Source organism: Gracilinanus agilis, chromosome 2, assembly GCF_016433145.1.
Source record: "Gracilinanus agilis isolate LMUSP501 chromosome 2, AgileGrace, whole genome shotgun sequence".
Classification (NCBI taxonomy): Eukaryota; Metazoa; Chordata; class Mammalia; order Didelphimorphia; family Didelphidae; genus Gracilinanus; species Gracilinanus agilis.
In genome coordinates, this window is record NC_058131.1 from 213,589,814 (window position 1) to 213,604,501 (window position 14,688).

Genomic DNA, 14,688 nt, shown 5'->3' on the forward strand with positions numbered 1-14,688 from the left:
TTCCTTCCTTCCTTCTTTCCTTCCTTCCTTCCTTCCTTCCTTCCTTCCTTCCTTCCTTCCTTCCTTCCTTCCTTCCTTCCAGGTATGGAAATGGCCATTTTATCTTAGAAGGTGGTCTAGTTGGGAAGGAAAGTTGGAGTTTGGGATACCAATGTCCATTGGAGGGTGCTATGTTCTCATGGAGTCAAACACCTCGTGATAGGAAACAAAGACCAGAAAACTAGATGACGGCCAGATCCTGGAGGGCTTGCAGAGCTAGGAAACTGGGCTTGACTTAGTGAGCACTGAGAATGTATCGAGCCTGGGCTTTTAAGCAGCTTTTGAGCAGAGGTTCTCCATGATCCAAACAATGCATTAGGGCGATTGATCTGGCAGAGCAATGGAGGGAGGAGGGGAGCCCAGGCCACCAAGGGCTGGAATTTAGGCAGCTAGAATCTAGCCACCTTGGCAGACTGATGAAAACGTGATTGGGGTAACGAGCTACGTTTGCCCCATCTCCCGGGGAGGAGAAGGGGTGGCAGCCATTGTAACCTGGAGGTCAGTAGAGAGGAGAAAGGCGTGAATTGCTGGGGAATTAGATGAATAAGGAACATTTTCCAAATGGTGCTCCCAGATGCCTCTACTTGCCCATGTCCATAGCTAAGATGATACACTTTCCCCATCTTTCCTGCCATATCTTGTTTGTTCCATTCTACCCAATTCATTATCTTTGTCAGTTGGATGACCCTGGCCCTGCTGTGGCTCACACTGTCCCCCACACCTGGAATTTAAATCAACAAGCAATCTTAAATGTTTACATTTAAATGTGTTACATGTTGGGGATTTAAAAAAAAAAGAAACTGCTTCCTTTTACATTCTTTGGATGAAATATCCATCCCTAAAACTCATCTAAAATGGTACCTCCTCCATGAAGCCTTCCTTATTCTCCCCCATCAGTAAAGACCTTCACCAGTGGCCCTTAACTCTCTATGTCCTGAAAGAGGCAATGGAAAAGAAAGTGGAAAAATAAATGGCTTGATTTGTAGGCAGAAGACTTGTTCAAGTCTTCACCTTATGACTTGTGCTACCACGGGCAAGTCGTTTCATCTTTTGAGACCTTAGTTCCCTCATCTGTGAAAATGAGGGGATACAACCAGATGATCTTGAAAGTCCTGTCCAGTTTGAAATTTATTGCCTGTTGCTCCCCTGCCCCACCTTACCCTAATACTTTGTCCTACACAAAGTGAATTTGTCCCTAGAAAATGTGCCTAAAGCAAACAGATTCTTTTATCAAGGTCTCATGAGCACCTGTGAGATATGGGCACCATTGGGTACATAGAATGAATGGGTTTGGGTTGTCTTTTTTAAAACTTGCATTTAAAGGGTGCAAGTTCCTTGGTGGTATTGCTCCTGCCTAATTCAAGCTGGATCTCCCCTAGGCATAACACAGGACGTGGCACAAAGCAGTTTCTTAAAAACGTTATCTGTAGTATTATAAAATCCATTATAAATGTTGCTTCCTCCAAGAAGGCTTTCCAGATCCCCTCATTCAATTATACTCTTCCTGGTAGATGTTAAAGAGCTCTTTGTAATTCTCTAATGTACTATTTTTAAAAAAATCACTTACCTTCTGTCTTAGAATAAATACTGCATGTTGGTTCCAAGGCAGAAGAGTGGTAAGGGTTAGGCAAAGTGACTTGCTCAGGGTCACACAGCTAGGAAGTGTCTGAGGCCAGATTTGAACCCAGGACCTCCCATCTCTAGGCCTAATTCTCAATCCATGGAGCCACCCAGCTGCCCTCCTCTAATGCGCTTTTAAAAAATTCCCCTTTTTTTTCTGTCTTAGAATTGATGCTAAATATCGGTTCACAAGGTAGAAGAACAGTAAGGGCTAGGCAACTGGGGTTAAGTGACTTGCCCAGGGTCACACAGCCAGAAAGTGTCTGAGGCTGGATTTGACCCAGGATCTCCCTCCCGTCTACAGACCTGGTGCTCTATCCACTGAGCCACCCAGCTGCCCCTCTGGCAGTGAGGATCCCTTGTTCTCAACGTGTATGTGACACGTATGGTGCAAATCCCCAAACGCCACTAATTCTGAACGAGAGACGAGCTCAGAGCAGGCTGCTGGGCCTCTTCTTTGAGCTCTCTTCTTTTTGCTTTTACCTTTCAGAGGAAACCTCTTAACTCGGACGTTAGCGGATATCGTGAACAAAGAAGATTTTGTGCTAGATTCAGAGTATCTCGTCACTCTCCTGGTGATAGTTCAAAAGTAAGAGCCTCGTTAAGTGACCGACATCGAACGGCCTCTGTTTCCCTCTGGGGGATTTCTCTGTCCACTTTGGTGGAGGGAGCTGAGGGAACGCCCCGAAGCCCACCCAGGAGAGCCGTGGGAGAGGGGCGGTGGGGTGGGCTGCTGCCCGTGAAGCGTGGGGCAGAGAGTCCAGCCTCAGTGCCTGGGGAGCCGATGGGCTCCCCCAGAGAAAGTCCTGGCCCTGTCCAAGGCAATCGCCCCCTCGCCTTTCAAGTGGGGGTGACCACACCGACTTCACAGGGTCCTTGCTAGGAAGGTGCTCTCCTGAACTCGAGTGTTAGACAGGGATGGTAGGGTGGCTGCAGTGCCGATGCTAACTCGGGTCTCTTCTGTTGCTTGAAGGCCAAACTATTCGCAGTGGCAAAAAACATACGAATCCCTCTCAGACATGGTGGTTCCTCGGTCAACCAAGTAAGTAGAACTCTGGAGCTCTTGGTCTGATTCCACTGCCATTTTGTGCTTGTATTGTGTAGTAAATTGTGGGACTGGTGAGAGCCTTGGATGGGTGCTCATGAACCTCAGTTCCAAGCCTAGCTCTGCCACAAATAGAAAAATGTTTCTCCTGTCTCTTCTTGGGCAAACCACCTCTCTGCTCTTGGCTCTATAAAATGTGAAAGAGCTGGGAATAGATCATAGAGGAGGACCTGTTTTTCATTAGAAGTCTTAAGATTCACCATGATGTCATAGGTTATATAACTGAAAGTTATTTTTTTATAATGGAAATTATTTATATATTATATAATTTATTCACATATTCACTTATTACATATTTATTTTTATTTATGTATTATATTTTTATATATCATATAACTCATATCTCTATTATTTATATGTTATGTAAATAACTTATATATTATATAAACAATATAATTGTATGTTATATAAATAATTTCAGTTATAAAAATAAAAAAATGATATAATATATATACATATATGTATGTATGTGTGTCTATATGTGTGTATAATACACCTTTTAAACATGGATTCTGTATTTGATGCATGCAATGTTGGATGCATATGAGTAAATACTTCCAAACTATTTAATCCAAATTGTCCATGATTAATCCTCTTCTTTAAGAAAATCCTTGAAAATGAAGTTTTATCAGTTCAATTCAAAAGCAATCAGGAGAACTGTGAGATTTTTCTTTCATATTTCCAGAATCTAGAATTTCTTTGGTTTGGACCATCTTTCTGCCCCCGATGGTCCTAGTCTCTCCCGTCTTCAGAATATGGCTTTGAGTGGCTCTGATTGGAGGGAAAATCATCCACTTGATGAACCTCTTTGCTCTTGGATGAATATAGGAGACAGGCATGCAGGCCATCTGTGGGCTGTTATTTGAAACTCATAACTTGTGTTTTCTTAGCCTCACCTTTGGGAAAGCACGGTCACCTCCATTGCATGATCAGGAATCTCTAAGCATTATGGGAAGGTAAAGTTAAAAAGGACAGAGATGGTCCTCACCCTCAACAGGTAGAAAGACATGAGACAGGACAGTCTAACTCGGGTGTGACCAGAAGAGGAAAGGATTCTCTTGGGGCTTAAGACACAGCTCCAGGCTTAGAATATATTCTGCACGTCACATGTAAAGGTGGTATTTGAAAAGGGTCTTGGAAGATGAGTAACATGTTCATGTTTAGCCAAAAAAAGTGATTTACTCTCTGGTTGCTTGTTGTGAATTAAGAACTTGCTGTTAGTTTCCAGATGAGAGCCACAGAATCATAGTCTTAGAACTGAATGGGATCCAGTTGGCATAATGGATAGAGAGCTGGATCTGGAATTGGGAAGATGAGTTCAAAACTTGCCTTAGACACAAGTGAGTTTGGGAAAGTGATTAAGACTTTGCCACTCTCCATTTTCTTTTCTATAAAATGGTGATGACGAATAAAATGAGGTAATATGCAATATACCTATAAAATACCTAAAATCTCCTTCTTACAATCCTCATCATCATTTTAGGCTTCAATCCATCAAACCCTCATTTTACAGATGAGGACCAGAGTTGTGACTTGACTGTGGTCACGTAGGATTCACACACAGTTATTCTGATTCCAGGACCGTGAAGGTGTTGATTCACAACACTCATCTTGGTATGGAGGTGATCTTGTATTCCCAGCTCTTAAGGCTTCCAAACAAAAAGAATTTTATAGGATGCCAAATCATGAAGAACAATGCCTTTTGGTCTGAAGGCAATTATGATTTGTGGGGTCTTCTCTTCCACAGGCTGATTGCTGAAGATAACGAGGGAGGCCTCTTCACAGTCACCCTGTTTCGGAAAGTGATTGATGATTTCAAAGTCAAAGCTAGAGAAAAGAAGTAAGGATTTGGGGCCACCACTTGATGTATCTTTTTCTCATTATATTTTTCCCTTTTTGAAATTTGAAGTTGAAAGCTTGAAAATATGCTTTTTCTGCAGGGACTCTCTCTATCCAAACCATAAACTTGCCGTCTGTGCCCTCACCCCTTAAGCAAAAGTTCCCCAATTTAGTTAGTGGCAAAGTCAAACAATTTAAACCCTGTCCTCCTGACTCCTAGTGTGCCAGGACCTTTCTTCTTGCAATACACTTAATAATTAGCTAACATATTGCTTCTTTTAAGGTTCATTGTCCGTGAATTTTTCTATGATGAAAAAGAAATTAAAACTGAAAGGGAAGAGATGACTAAATTGCTTTCTGAAAAGAAGCAACAGTATGTAAGTACTTGAGCCCAGTGGATTTTCTTGCTGGATTTCCAAACTTGCTGCCCCACCCTTCAGTTATCCCTTTACCAAAGCAGGTGTTTTAGCTAGAAGAGGCCTTTGTTTGAGCTTGGAAATTCCCCTGATTTGGTTCCCAACTCTCTGAGAGATCTTGGGGAAGCCTGTCTTCCCTTAGTTCCCATGCACTCCCATCAGGAGGACCATGGGAGTCCGTGGGGGCGTTGTGCCAAGTGCTCCCCAAAAGCATTCAAAGGCACTGCTTATGAGCATGAGCTCAGCTTCCCTGAAAAGGGTCCTAGGTGCCCCCACACTGAGGCCAACGGAGTGCACAGGCTCATTGGTCAGAGGTACCAACACAGCCCCTGTGTTGATGGCAATAATGCAGCTAAGCTGAGTGAAACAGGTCCGACCACTTTTGACAGCATAGTTTCAAGGGAGTGGTGCTTGGTGTCCAGATGTACCAAACAACCACCTCTTGTCTTTACCTCCCCATGTTCTTAGCAAGGCATCTGCCTAAAAAGGTGTCCTCCAGCAACAGTATGAAGTGTGAAGTGTGAAGTGTGAAGGAAGCTTAGCTTAGCACGTAATGAAAGGAAGACTCTGCGTTTTTAAAGATGAGCTGTATGGCCTTTGGGCAAGTAATTTTTTCTTCCCTACCTCAGTTTGCTCCTCTGTAAAAGTGGGCCTAATACATATGCAATCCTGGGCAAGTCACTTAATCTCTTTTGCCTAGCCCTCGCCCTTTTACCCCAAGAGTTGATACTAAGACAGAAAGTGAGGGTTTAAAAAAAAAAAGACACCTGCAGTCCCAGGCATATCAGAGTCACGTTTTTTAGAAGTCAGAACTACATCCTCTATTTCTCCTTTTTCCTCATTGAGTCCACTAAATGTTTTATTATCATGCTTATCACTGAGCATTCTGGTTTTGAGATCCTATGAATCTCTATTGATTTCAGGACTGGTTATGAATTATGATTTTCTTTTTGGGGGGGAAAGGCTTTATGTAATTTTTATTAAAGTATGTCATCCATGCTACTTAAGTGAAAACATTCATACCAAAGACAGTTGAGGTTTTAGAAATGCAGAGATAGATGTCAGCGATTTATTTATAAAAAACTTCAGATTTCTGGCCTAGGTCTGGTGCTTCGTTGACGTTCGGCCCAATCACCCGTAGCTTTTACATTGTCTTGAACAATGACAGCTGACGTCCTGGAATGCCCCTGGGCTCCTCTGAAATCCTCAGCCATCAAAGAATGGGTCAATTCTGGTCAACAGACGTTAAATTATGAAGGCAGGTCATTGCCAAATGACGCTAAATAAGAGCTAAACATAAAGGTTTTTGTTTTTTTTAATTGGGAGAGAAGAGTGAGTAGATGATTTCTGAGGTTACTTTTATTGCTAACCTTATGATTCTGTTAACCTTGAGTTAACCAGAACATCTTGTAACTCAAAACCACCTCTTCTACCAGTTCCCTGAACATTCCTATATTATCTCCATTTTTTAAAGAATAAAAATTAAACATCCTCCCCACCAACTCGGCATTCTCCCGTGTCCCCTTCCTGCCTCCAAAGGAACCAATGAATTTGTCTTTCTGACTTGGAAATCAGCTCTCTTTCCTAATGAATCACCTATGTATTTCATCGAGTTTCCAGGACCTGGACTGGTTAGGAGTCATTTTTATTTCCAGGGAAACTTTCTTGAAGTCTGCTGAGGAGAAAGGGTAAAGTGGGGTTCTTGGCACTACTCTGTATCATCACAACCCAACCTGAGACCACCCCATTTATCAGTGTGTTATACAAGAGCATCACATCTGCCATCTGGGTTATCCGATTGCTGGGCTAGAATTTTACAAGGTGTTCCACTTCTGGACATCCCCCCAGGGGAGTAGAGCCAAGGTTTCTTTAAGAAGGGAAATGGAGCTCTGTAATAGGCATCCAAGTTTTAAACATTTAATAGCTTTCAACCTTCTCATCTTAATATACGGGGAAAGTAGCCTAGTGCCTGCTGGCCTTTAGAGGTAGGAGTGGGGAGGCTTTCGGAGATATGGTGCTGAGTTGACGGGTCACAACCTATTTTCTGTCTTAATCTCCTCTTCAATCTCTTAAATTATCTATTGAGATAGTTTAATTCTTTTTGTATTCTTGACCAAAGGGGAAAAAAGCTGCATTTTCTTGTGGTTCTTCCTTCATTTTAGTCTGTGCTTCCAGAGACAGGATGAAATCTCAGCTCTACAAACTCAGTCCTAGTCTCTCTTGAGCTCCAGTCCCATATTGGCCAGTCTTCCCCATCTCCAGGCTCTTCACCATCTGACAGGCTTTTTTTTACTTTCCCCTTTATCTCATCGTACACATTCTGCCAGTCTCCTCGCACCTCCTCAGACAGTTCTGCATCTCTCATCTCCTTGTCTTGGCATCGACTGTCTCCCGTGGCTGGCAAGTTCGGCCCCTACTTCTGTGACCTCCTTCAGCATGTGGGGAGGGCCTGGACCACCATTCCGTTCACTTGCGTTGCTCTCTGAGAGAAGACACCAAACTCAGGCAGATGCTGTCCATGCCAAGCCTGGCACGCGATCTTATTCCCTCCTTTAGTGGCTGGCTTTGTTCCTGGGTTAGCGAGCGAGGGGATTTGCCCAGCCAGAGGCACAGCCGTGCTCCGTTCTCCTGAGCTTAGATGGAGGATCTAATTGGGGCACTTGGTCTCCACGTGTAATGTTAAGACTCGTCATTCACTTGCTTGCTTTTAGATGCTTTTCACTGATTTAATGTTAGTTTGTGTTCTGATGCAGGTTGCTGAAAGATTAATAAATCATTTCTATGCTTATAGCAAACTTCACGTGTTGCCCTTAAAAAGAGCAAAAAAGGCCGTAGTGGGCCTGCCGGGCAGACGGACAAAGAGAAAGAGAGTGAGGGAGAGGGTGAGGTAAGCAATTCTGCCTGGGGAACTTTCCTCTTCCTTCTCCAGGCTGAGAGGTCTTTAACTCTTGGTAAGACGAACCCCAACCCTTCCCCCTCCCCGTTTTCATCATCTAGTCTGGCTCTCACGAGGCCCCAAACTAATAAAATGATGAAAACGGGGCCTCCTCCCTGGCCGATCTTTCCTTTCCCTTCTCTTCAGAACTCTGCGTTAACGGTTCCCTCTTGCCCCTAATACGGGAAATGAATGTGCTTCTTGGTCAGGCGGGCTAGGCTGTTCCAGGCCTCTAGCTGGACGGAGCTGCTGATGGGGAGACGAGTCTTTGGCTTTAGGACGGGTTCTGCCACTAACTCACTTGGATCTCGGGGCGGCTCCTCTGTGCTCTCTTGGTTTGCCCATCTGCACAAAGGAGGAGTGGCGCTCCGCACTGGCCCAGCTAGCTTGAGGTGCCGGGGAGGAGTCCTGCGCGCTGGTCTGTGAGGTTCTTCGAGACCGCAGGGAAGAAGCCGTAGCTCGTGCCGCTTCTCGTTAGTTGGCTCGCTGCTCCATCATTTCCCCAGCATCGTCTTGGAGCGTTGGTAGAGCACGGTTGGCTTTAGCACGGTTGACGCTGTAGCTTGCAATGAGAGATGGTAAAGGATCCCGAGTTGGATATCGTTGTCGGACAAAAGCTTGCCATCGGCCCGGTCCCGGACCTTCCTTTGGGAGGTGGCTTCCCAGTTCTCCCAGACTTTGGTGTGGATGGTTTGCATGTGCTGGGTGGCTGAGCTGCTAACGGCCTTCAACTCTACTTACTAGAGTCGAATCCGATGTCGATCGGCCCCCTGAAATAGTTGGGACGTTTATATCTTGCTGGAAGGCGGACTTCTGGATGGCTTCTCACCCACCTTCTTTCAGCTTTCGCAAGCTTCCTGGTATTTCTTAGCCACTTCAGTGTTCTATCCCAATGACAAGCGAGTCTCTGTTAACATGCTGGGTCTAGAAGACGACGAGGCAGAGGAGAAAAGTGATAACCTGCTTTCTTTTCAAGGGTCCCCTTTTGCGCTGGCTGAAGGTGAACTTCAGCGAATCGTTTATTGCCTGGATTCACATAAAGGCTTTGAGAGTATTTGTTGAATCAGTGCTGAGGTAAGTGAGCCAGGTTGGATGTCGGGGAGGACCCCATTTCTCCAGGTGGCTAGGTGGTGCTGGGCATGGAATCGGGGAGAGGCTCAAATCCCGCTTCTGACCCTAGGTGCAAGTCCCTAGGCAGTCACTTGTGTTTGCAAAATGGGTGTAATAGCAGCTCTCACCCAAGATTGTTACAGACATGAGATAAAGTGCTCAGAACTGTGCCTGACGTGTTAGGGGCTATATAAATGCTAGTCATTGATACATAATATCTTATTATTTCTTAATATTCTAGTTAGTATTCATGTACCATTCTGCAACTACTTTGCCTTCTTGTTGATATAATAAAGTGGCAGCCAGATGGTGCAGTGGATGGGGCACCTAGCCTGGAGATTGTTAAGACTCCTCTTCCTGAATTCAAATCTGGCCTCAAACAGTTACTGTGTGACCCCGGACAGGTCATTCAACCCTGTTTGCCTCTGTTTCCTCATTTGTAAAATGAGCTGCAAGGAAATGGCAAACCACTCCAGTATCTTTATCAAGAAAACTCCAAATGGGGACACAGAGACTTAGACAGGACTGAAACGACTAAACCAAAAAGTAATGGGAAAAGGACTAGACCCAGAGCTTATATTCTCTGTGGCCAAGGGAGGTCACTTTAGCTAAGAACCTCAGTTTATTCATTTAGACGAGGATGTTAGTGTCATGTGACTGAAGTTCTAGAGAACTTTAGAGGTAACAAATTCCATAAGTTTGTATCATCTGTATAGGTAATAGAACAGGGGTCGGCAACCTTTTTGGCCATGAGAGCCATAAACGCCACATTTTAAAAATGTAATTTCGTGAGAGCCGTACAGTGCTCACAGGGCGCTCCTGTAACAGCGCCTGGAAAAAAATGGACTTTATGGCTCCTGCAGAAAGAGCCATCTCTGGCCCTCAAAAGAGCCATACGTTGCCGACCCCTGTAATAGAACCTCCCTGTGGGGGCTCGGGCAGGGGAGAGCTTGTAAAGTCATGTTAAACACTGTAATAGGTGGATTTTTGGAGTAGAATGAGAACATTTCTGTCCAGTCCTTTCACCAAAGTGAACAACAGGTCAATACTAGAAGAATAAAACTGGTAAGACGAGTATTACTGGAGAAATCTCTCCAAAAGAGATGGTGACAGGAGGAACAGCTAAAGGGCTACAACCATGACCCACTGTAAAAAGGGAGAAAAAAAAGGAGGGAAGGGGAGATTGCGGGGAAGAGGGCAGACATGGGAAGTCTAGCTCATGATTCTATTTGCTCTGAAGGGAAAGTGACTTGTGGGGCAGCTAGTAGCAAAATGGATAGAGCTCTAAGTTTGGAGGAGTTCCTGGGTTCAAATCTGGTCTCAGACACTTCCTGTTTGACCCTAGACAAATCCTTTAACCCCATTTGCCTAGTCCTTACCACTCTTCTGTTTTAGGATAATTACTAAGGGAGAAAAAAAAAAAAGCAACTTGCAAAATTCAGGTTCTTACATGTTGAGAGTTGGTGCCTATTTGTTATCAAAGTACTTTCCCAATTTCCTCTTCTCCACAGACATAGGCTAGTGGCTCTCTACCTTCCAGAGGTTGCCAACTTTTTAAGGGAAGAAGGATTTTGAGAAGTGTTCCAAGATAGAGCTACCCTAACTGGTGGCAGACGTTAACGTGCTGATTTTAGCATTCAAAAAGTCATTTTAAAAAAAGTTTACCAGTTACAATGAGTAATGTGTAGGAACTGGGGAAGTCCATTTAGAATTTAAAACTCACTTCTGCCCTTGTGGTACAGTCTTATATTAATCAACTCCTATAAGTTAATACAATGTAAAAGAAAGTGCAAATAATTATGTTAAAGGCTTTTTTTTTTAATAGTTGGGGTTTAGGAATTAGGGGGGATTTAAGGAATCTGCCTTCTCTTAGAAAAAACATCTCTTTTCTAATTATATAATTTCACCTTTATCCCTCTTAAGAGAGCCATCCTTTACAACAAAAACAAGAAAAAATATATTCAGCAGAATATACCAAGTCTGTCTGTCCAGTTTTCCACTCCTATTGGTGTAGTGCTAGGGATACAAAGAAAAAAGAGAGAGTCCTTGTTCCCTCCAGACACATTACACACATACATGCACACCCAGGCACACATGTACACAGTGATTTTTTTTGGGGGGGGGGAGGACCCAAGAATGTTACGTTAATTAACAACAGGGAGAGCATGGCCTTCAAAGGCATCAAACAGAAGAGCACAGAACAGGGAAAACAAAACAGGGGAAAGGATTTCTCACTTCTAGTGAGAAATATACCCATTGATATAATTCAAATAATTTTTGCTCCAGTGTTGTATACATAGGGATGCTCCAGTCAATCCCTTGCCACACAGCTTCAAATGTCTTGATGTAATATCCAAAATAAGTTCTTTGCTCTAATTTAGTATGCAGGAAAAAATAGGGCAGATGCCCATGATGAGAATTTTTTTTTTAAACCCTTGTACTTCGGTGTATTGTCTCATAGGTAGAAGATTGGTAAGGGTGGGCAATGGGGGTCAAGTGACTTGCCCAGGGTCACACAGCTGGGAAGTGGCTGAGGCCGGGTTTGAACCTAGGACCTCCTGTCTCTAGGCCTGGCTCTCAATCCACTGAGCTACCCAGCTGCCCCCTATGATGAGAATTTTTATAGAAGCCTGAGTAATGTTTTCATTAGATGAGACTCTTATGACTATGGAACAAAGACCTTTTAGAATGGACAATCAACACTTTTCCTTTTTGCAGAGGGAGCTATCAAATGCATACATACCTGAATCTTGAGGGACCACCAGGAAGGCATTCCCACCCTCTTTCCCCTCAAATTGCTCACATTGGCCTGCTTAATACCCTTCTCTTCCCTCCTCCAAGTTCCTAACTTATTTCTATATACATATAGAGATCAAAGATTCAGAATATCAAAACAGGGAGACTGACAGTCTTGAAAATTAGAAAAGGTTACTATAAAACTAAGGGGTTCTTTTTAATTTTTATGCCAGGATATAGATCTATTATAGTGGGGTTAAGAATAGAAAGCATAGAGCATATGGCTCAAAAGGGCAAATCTCTGAAAACAGAATGAATATTTAGCATTTAAGACCAAGAACCATTGGGCCTTGTGCCCAAGGGTCCTTTAATATTTTAGTAATAGATTTATAGTAATCCTTTACTCTTTAGAGTAACTTGTGTGATTTTTAAGATTCTTGCCTAAAGATTCTCTTTCATCTTCCCCATTCCTCATTATGTTAGAACCTTAGAAGGCACTACAGAACTCTATTTTCAAAAGTCCTGCATGTTCCGGAATTGACAGTGCATTCTCATACTTAAAAACAAAGAAAAATAAGCCCTACCTTCTGTCTTAGAATAGATAATATTAGTTTCAAGGCAGAAGAACAGTAAGGGAAGGCAACTGGGGTTGGTTAAGTTCACACAGCTAGGAGGTGTCAGAGGCCAGAACTCTTACCTATGAAGCCACTTAGCTGCCTCCATTCATTCAGATTGATACTTGGTGCCTACTGACTTATTCAATGTTAGCAACTTAATCAGTAGTCTAAGCGGGCAATAATGTACTTTAGTGTTTGGAATGTCCACTGTGCATATTTGAGATTTTACTATATTAAGATGTTCTGGATTTTTATACTTGGAGTCAATAATGTTTCATACATTTGGAAAAGGTATGGACTACCCGTGAATTTTCAGGCAGTGCTTTTGCAACCCCACAAGAAGGCCACCACCAAACGTTTAAGAGAGGTTCTAAACTCAGTCTTCAAACACCTGGATGAAGTAGCAGCAGCAAGCATATTGGATGTATGTATATATCATCTATGAAAAGATGTAATTGTACTTTATTTCCACCATCAAATTCCATGTGTGTGCATGTGCATAATAAATAAGTGAAGGGTGGTAGGAAGAAAAGACCATTTCAATATCTGAATAAGTTTCTTTTTATCAAGTGTTAGATTTAGAGCTGCTGAGCAGTGTTTTCAAAGGCTAAAAGGTGGAAAATGTCAATGTTCAAACTTAAAACCATCTCTGCTCTTTAAAGAACACACTTAATTAATCTTTTTTCCTTTTCTAGGCTTCTGTGGATATTCCTGGATTACAACTAAATAACCAAGATTATTTTCCTTATGTCTACTTTCACATTGACCTGAGTCTTCTTGACTAGCTTTTTAAGAGTCTGGTAACTCTAAAATAGCCTTATTTCATGTCTTCATGTAATCAAATTAAACTGTAGAGATGCTATGTTCTCTAAGTTAGAGAATTTTTACAAATGCTTCAGAATAGTAACTACTTTATAAGAAAAAATGGCCTAGAATTTAGAATGTTACCACAAAAATTACTCACAAAAATTAGTTATGGTTGTATTTATTTTTTTGTAAGTTACAATAAAGAAAAGCTCCCATAGTCTTTGAACTTTGATGTGTTTTTTTCTTGGTTTCAATTTAAACATAATTAAAAACTAAGATAATACTGAACACCTAGTCACCCTTTTCTAAAGATAATTTTACAAGGCATTATATGTACAAATGCAAAATATTTACCACTGTTTTGTACTGCAGTCTCATAGTTCTTTTTCCCTGCCCCAAAGTTGAGGATATAATATGCTGAGGTTGAAGAGTCCAGATCCTAAGTAAATAGGGCCTTACATCCCATGCCTTACATTGAAGTCTGAAAAAAAGACTACTACAAATGGGGTACATCATGCCATTTAACAAAATTGGAAATTGCTTATTGCCTAGCTATATACCTGGGTTCTGTTCCCTGATAGTCATTTGATGAGGCCTTAAAAAGAGGACTTAGAGCAATAGGTTAGAAATGAAGCCCTGAACCAGCAATTGATTAAAACCTGTCTTAAGCACAGGACGTATTAGGGATAGGTGGTTGCTTCAGGCACAAACATGTTTTGCCTGGCATTCCCAAATGCTTTGTCCCTAATTCTGCTTAAGAGTATACAGAGTACATCCCACCTAAGAGTTCTGTCTGGGTTCTCAAAACTTTATAAAAGGCATACTTACTGTATTCTTACTACTTACCTACAGAAGGAAGGAAAGAAACCTAAAGGACATTATTCTGTGAGAATAGTTACTCGTCACAACCCTCAAACCCTGAATTAAATCTGTGATGTGGACTTGTTCTCATACATGATAGGCACTGTCAAAAAGTACTTTGCTTTTATTCTTTAACCGGAACAAAGCATTGTTGTTCAAATGAAGGAAAAAAAAAATCACATTTAAAAACAGTAAAGTAACAGCCTTAAAGAACCTTCAAACAGCACGCTTGGGATAGAAAAAAAAATGTTTTAACAACAAAAAGAAATCAGTTATTTTCAAAATATTATTTGACAGAATACAATCAAATTCACTGGTTAACAACAATTCATAGAATTTTTCAGTGTTTTCTTGAGATGCAAACAGTTCACTGTTACAGTGTTTCAAATGACCAAACGAGTGCTGCTTGTTTTTAAAAAGGCCACTGGTATATCCATTTGATTGCAAAGGATGTTCCACCACTGCTGGAAAAATCCGCTCCCAAGAAGTCTATGTCATATCTCACAACTCATCTTTTCCTAAGTCGTCAAGTTCTACATCACTGAGGTCAATATCGTCTTCAATGGGAAGCTGTCAAACAGAAAATGGAATTTTTTACTGAAG

At 42.2% G+C, this 14,688-nt stretch overlaps 2 protein-coding genes across 3 annotated transcripts in view; one reads left to right on the top strand and one right to left on the bottom strand.

Annotated features, from left to right (window-relative positions):
- Nucleotides 1-13,450, top strand: part of ATP6V1C2 (ATPase H+ transporting V1 subunit C2) — a 63,467-nt gene extending 50,017 nt beyond the window's left edge. Inside the window, exons 7-14 of one of the 2 annotated variants that reach the window (XM_044663640.1) lie at nucleotides 2,150-2,248; nucleotides 2,633-2,701; nucleotides 4,512-4,604; nucleotides 4,887-4,980; nucleotides 7,811-7,906; nucleotides 8,931-9,028; nucleotides 12,709-12,841; nucleotides 13,113-13,450. In XM_044663640.1, the coding sequence (XP_044519575.1) occupies nucleotides 2,150-2,248; nucleotides 2,633-2,701; nucleotides 4,512-4,604; nucleotides 4,887-4,980; nucleotides 7,811-7,906; nucleotides 8,931-9,028; nucleotides 12,709-12,841; nucleotides 13,113-13,202 (772 nt within the window). In that variant the 3' untranslated portion in view covers nucleotides 13,203-13,450. The remainder of the gene's footprint in view (nucleotides 1-2,149; nucleotides 2,249-2,632; nucleotides 2,702-4,511; nucleotides 4,605-4,886; nucleotides 4,981-7,810; nucleotides 7,907-8,930; nucleotides 9,029-12,708; nucleotides 12,842-13,112) is intronic. The other variant, XM_044663641.1, reaches the window with a different exon arrangement.
- PDIA6 (protein disulfide isomerase family A member 6) overlaps nucleotides 13,387-14,688 on the bottom strand; it is a 36,335-nt gene continuing 35,033 nt past the window's right edge. The window contains exon 13 of the mRNA XM_044663639.1: nucleotides 13,387-14,655. Coding sequence (XP_044519574.1) covers nucleotides 14,587-14,655 — 69 coding nt within the window. The 3' untranslated portion in view covers nucleotides 13,387-14,586. The remainder of the gene's footprint in view (nucleotides 14,656-14,688) is intronic.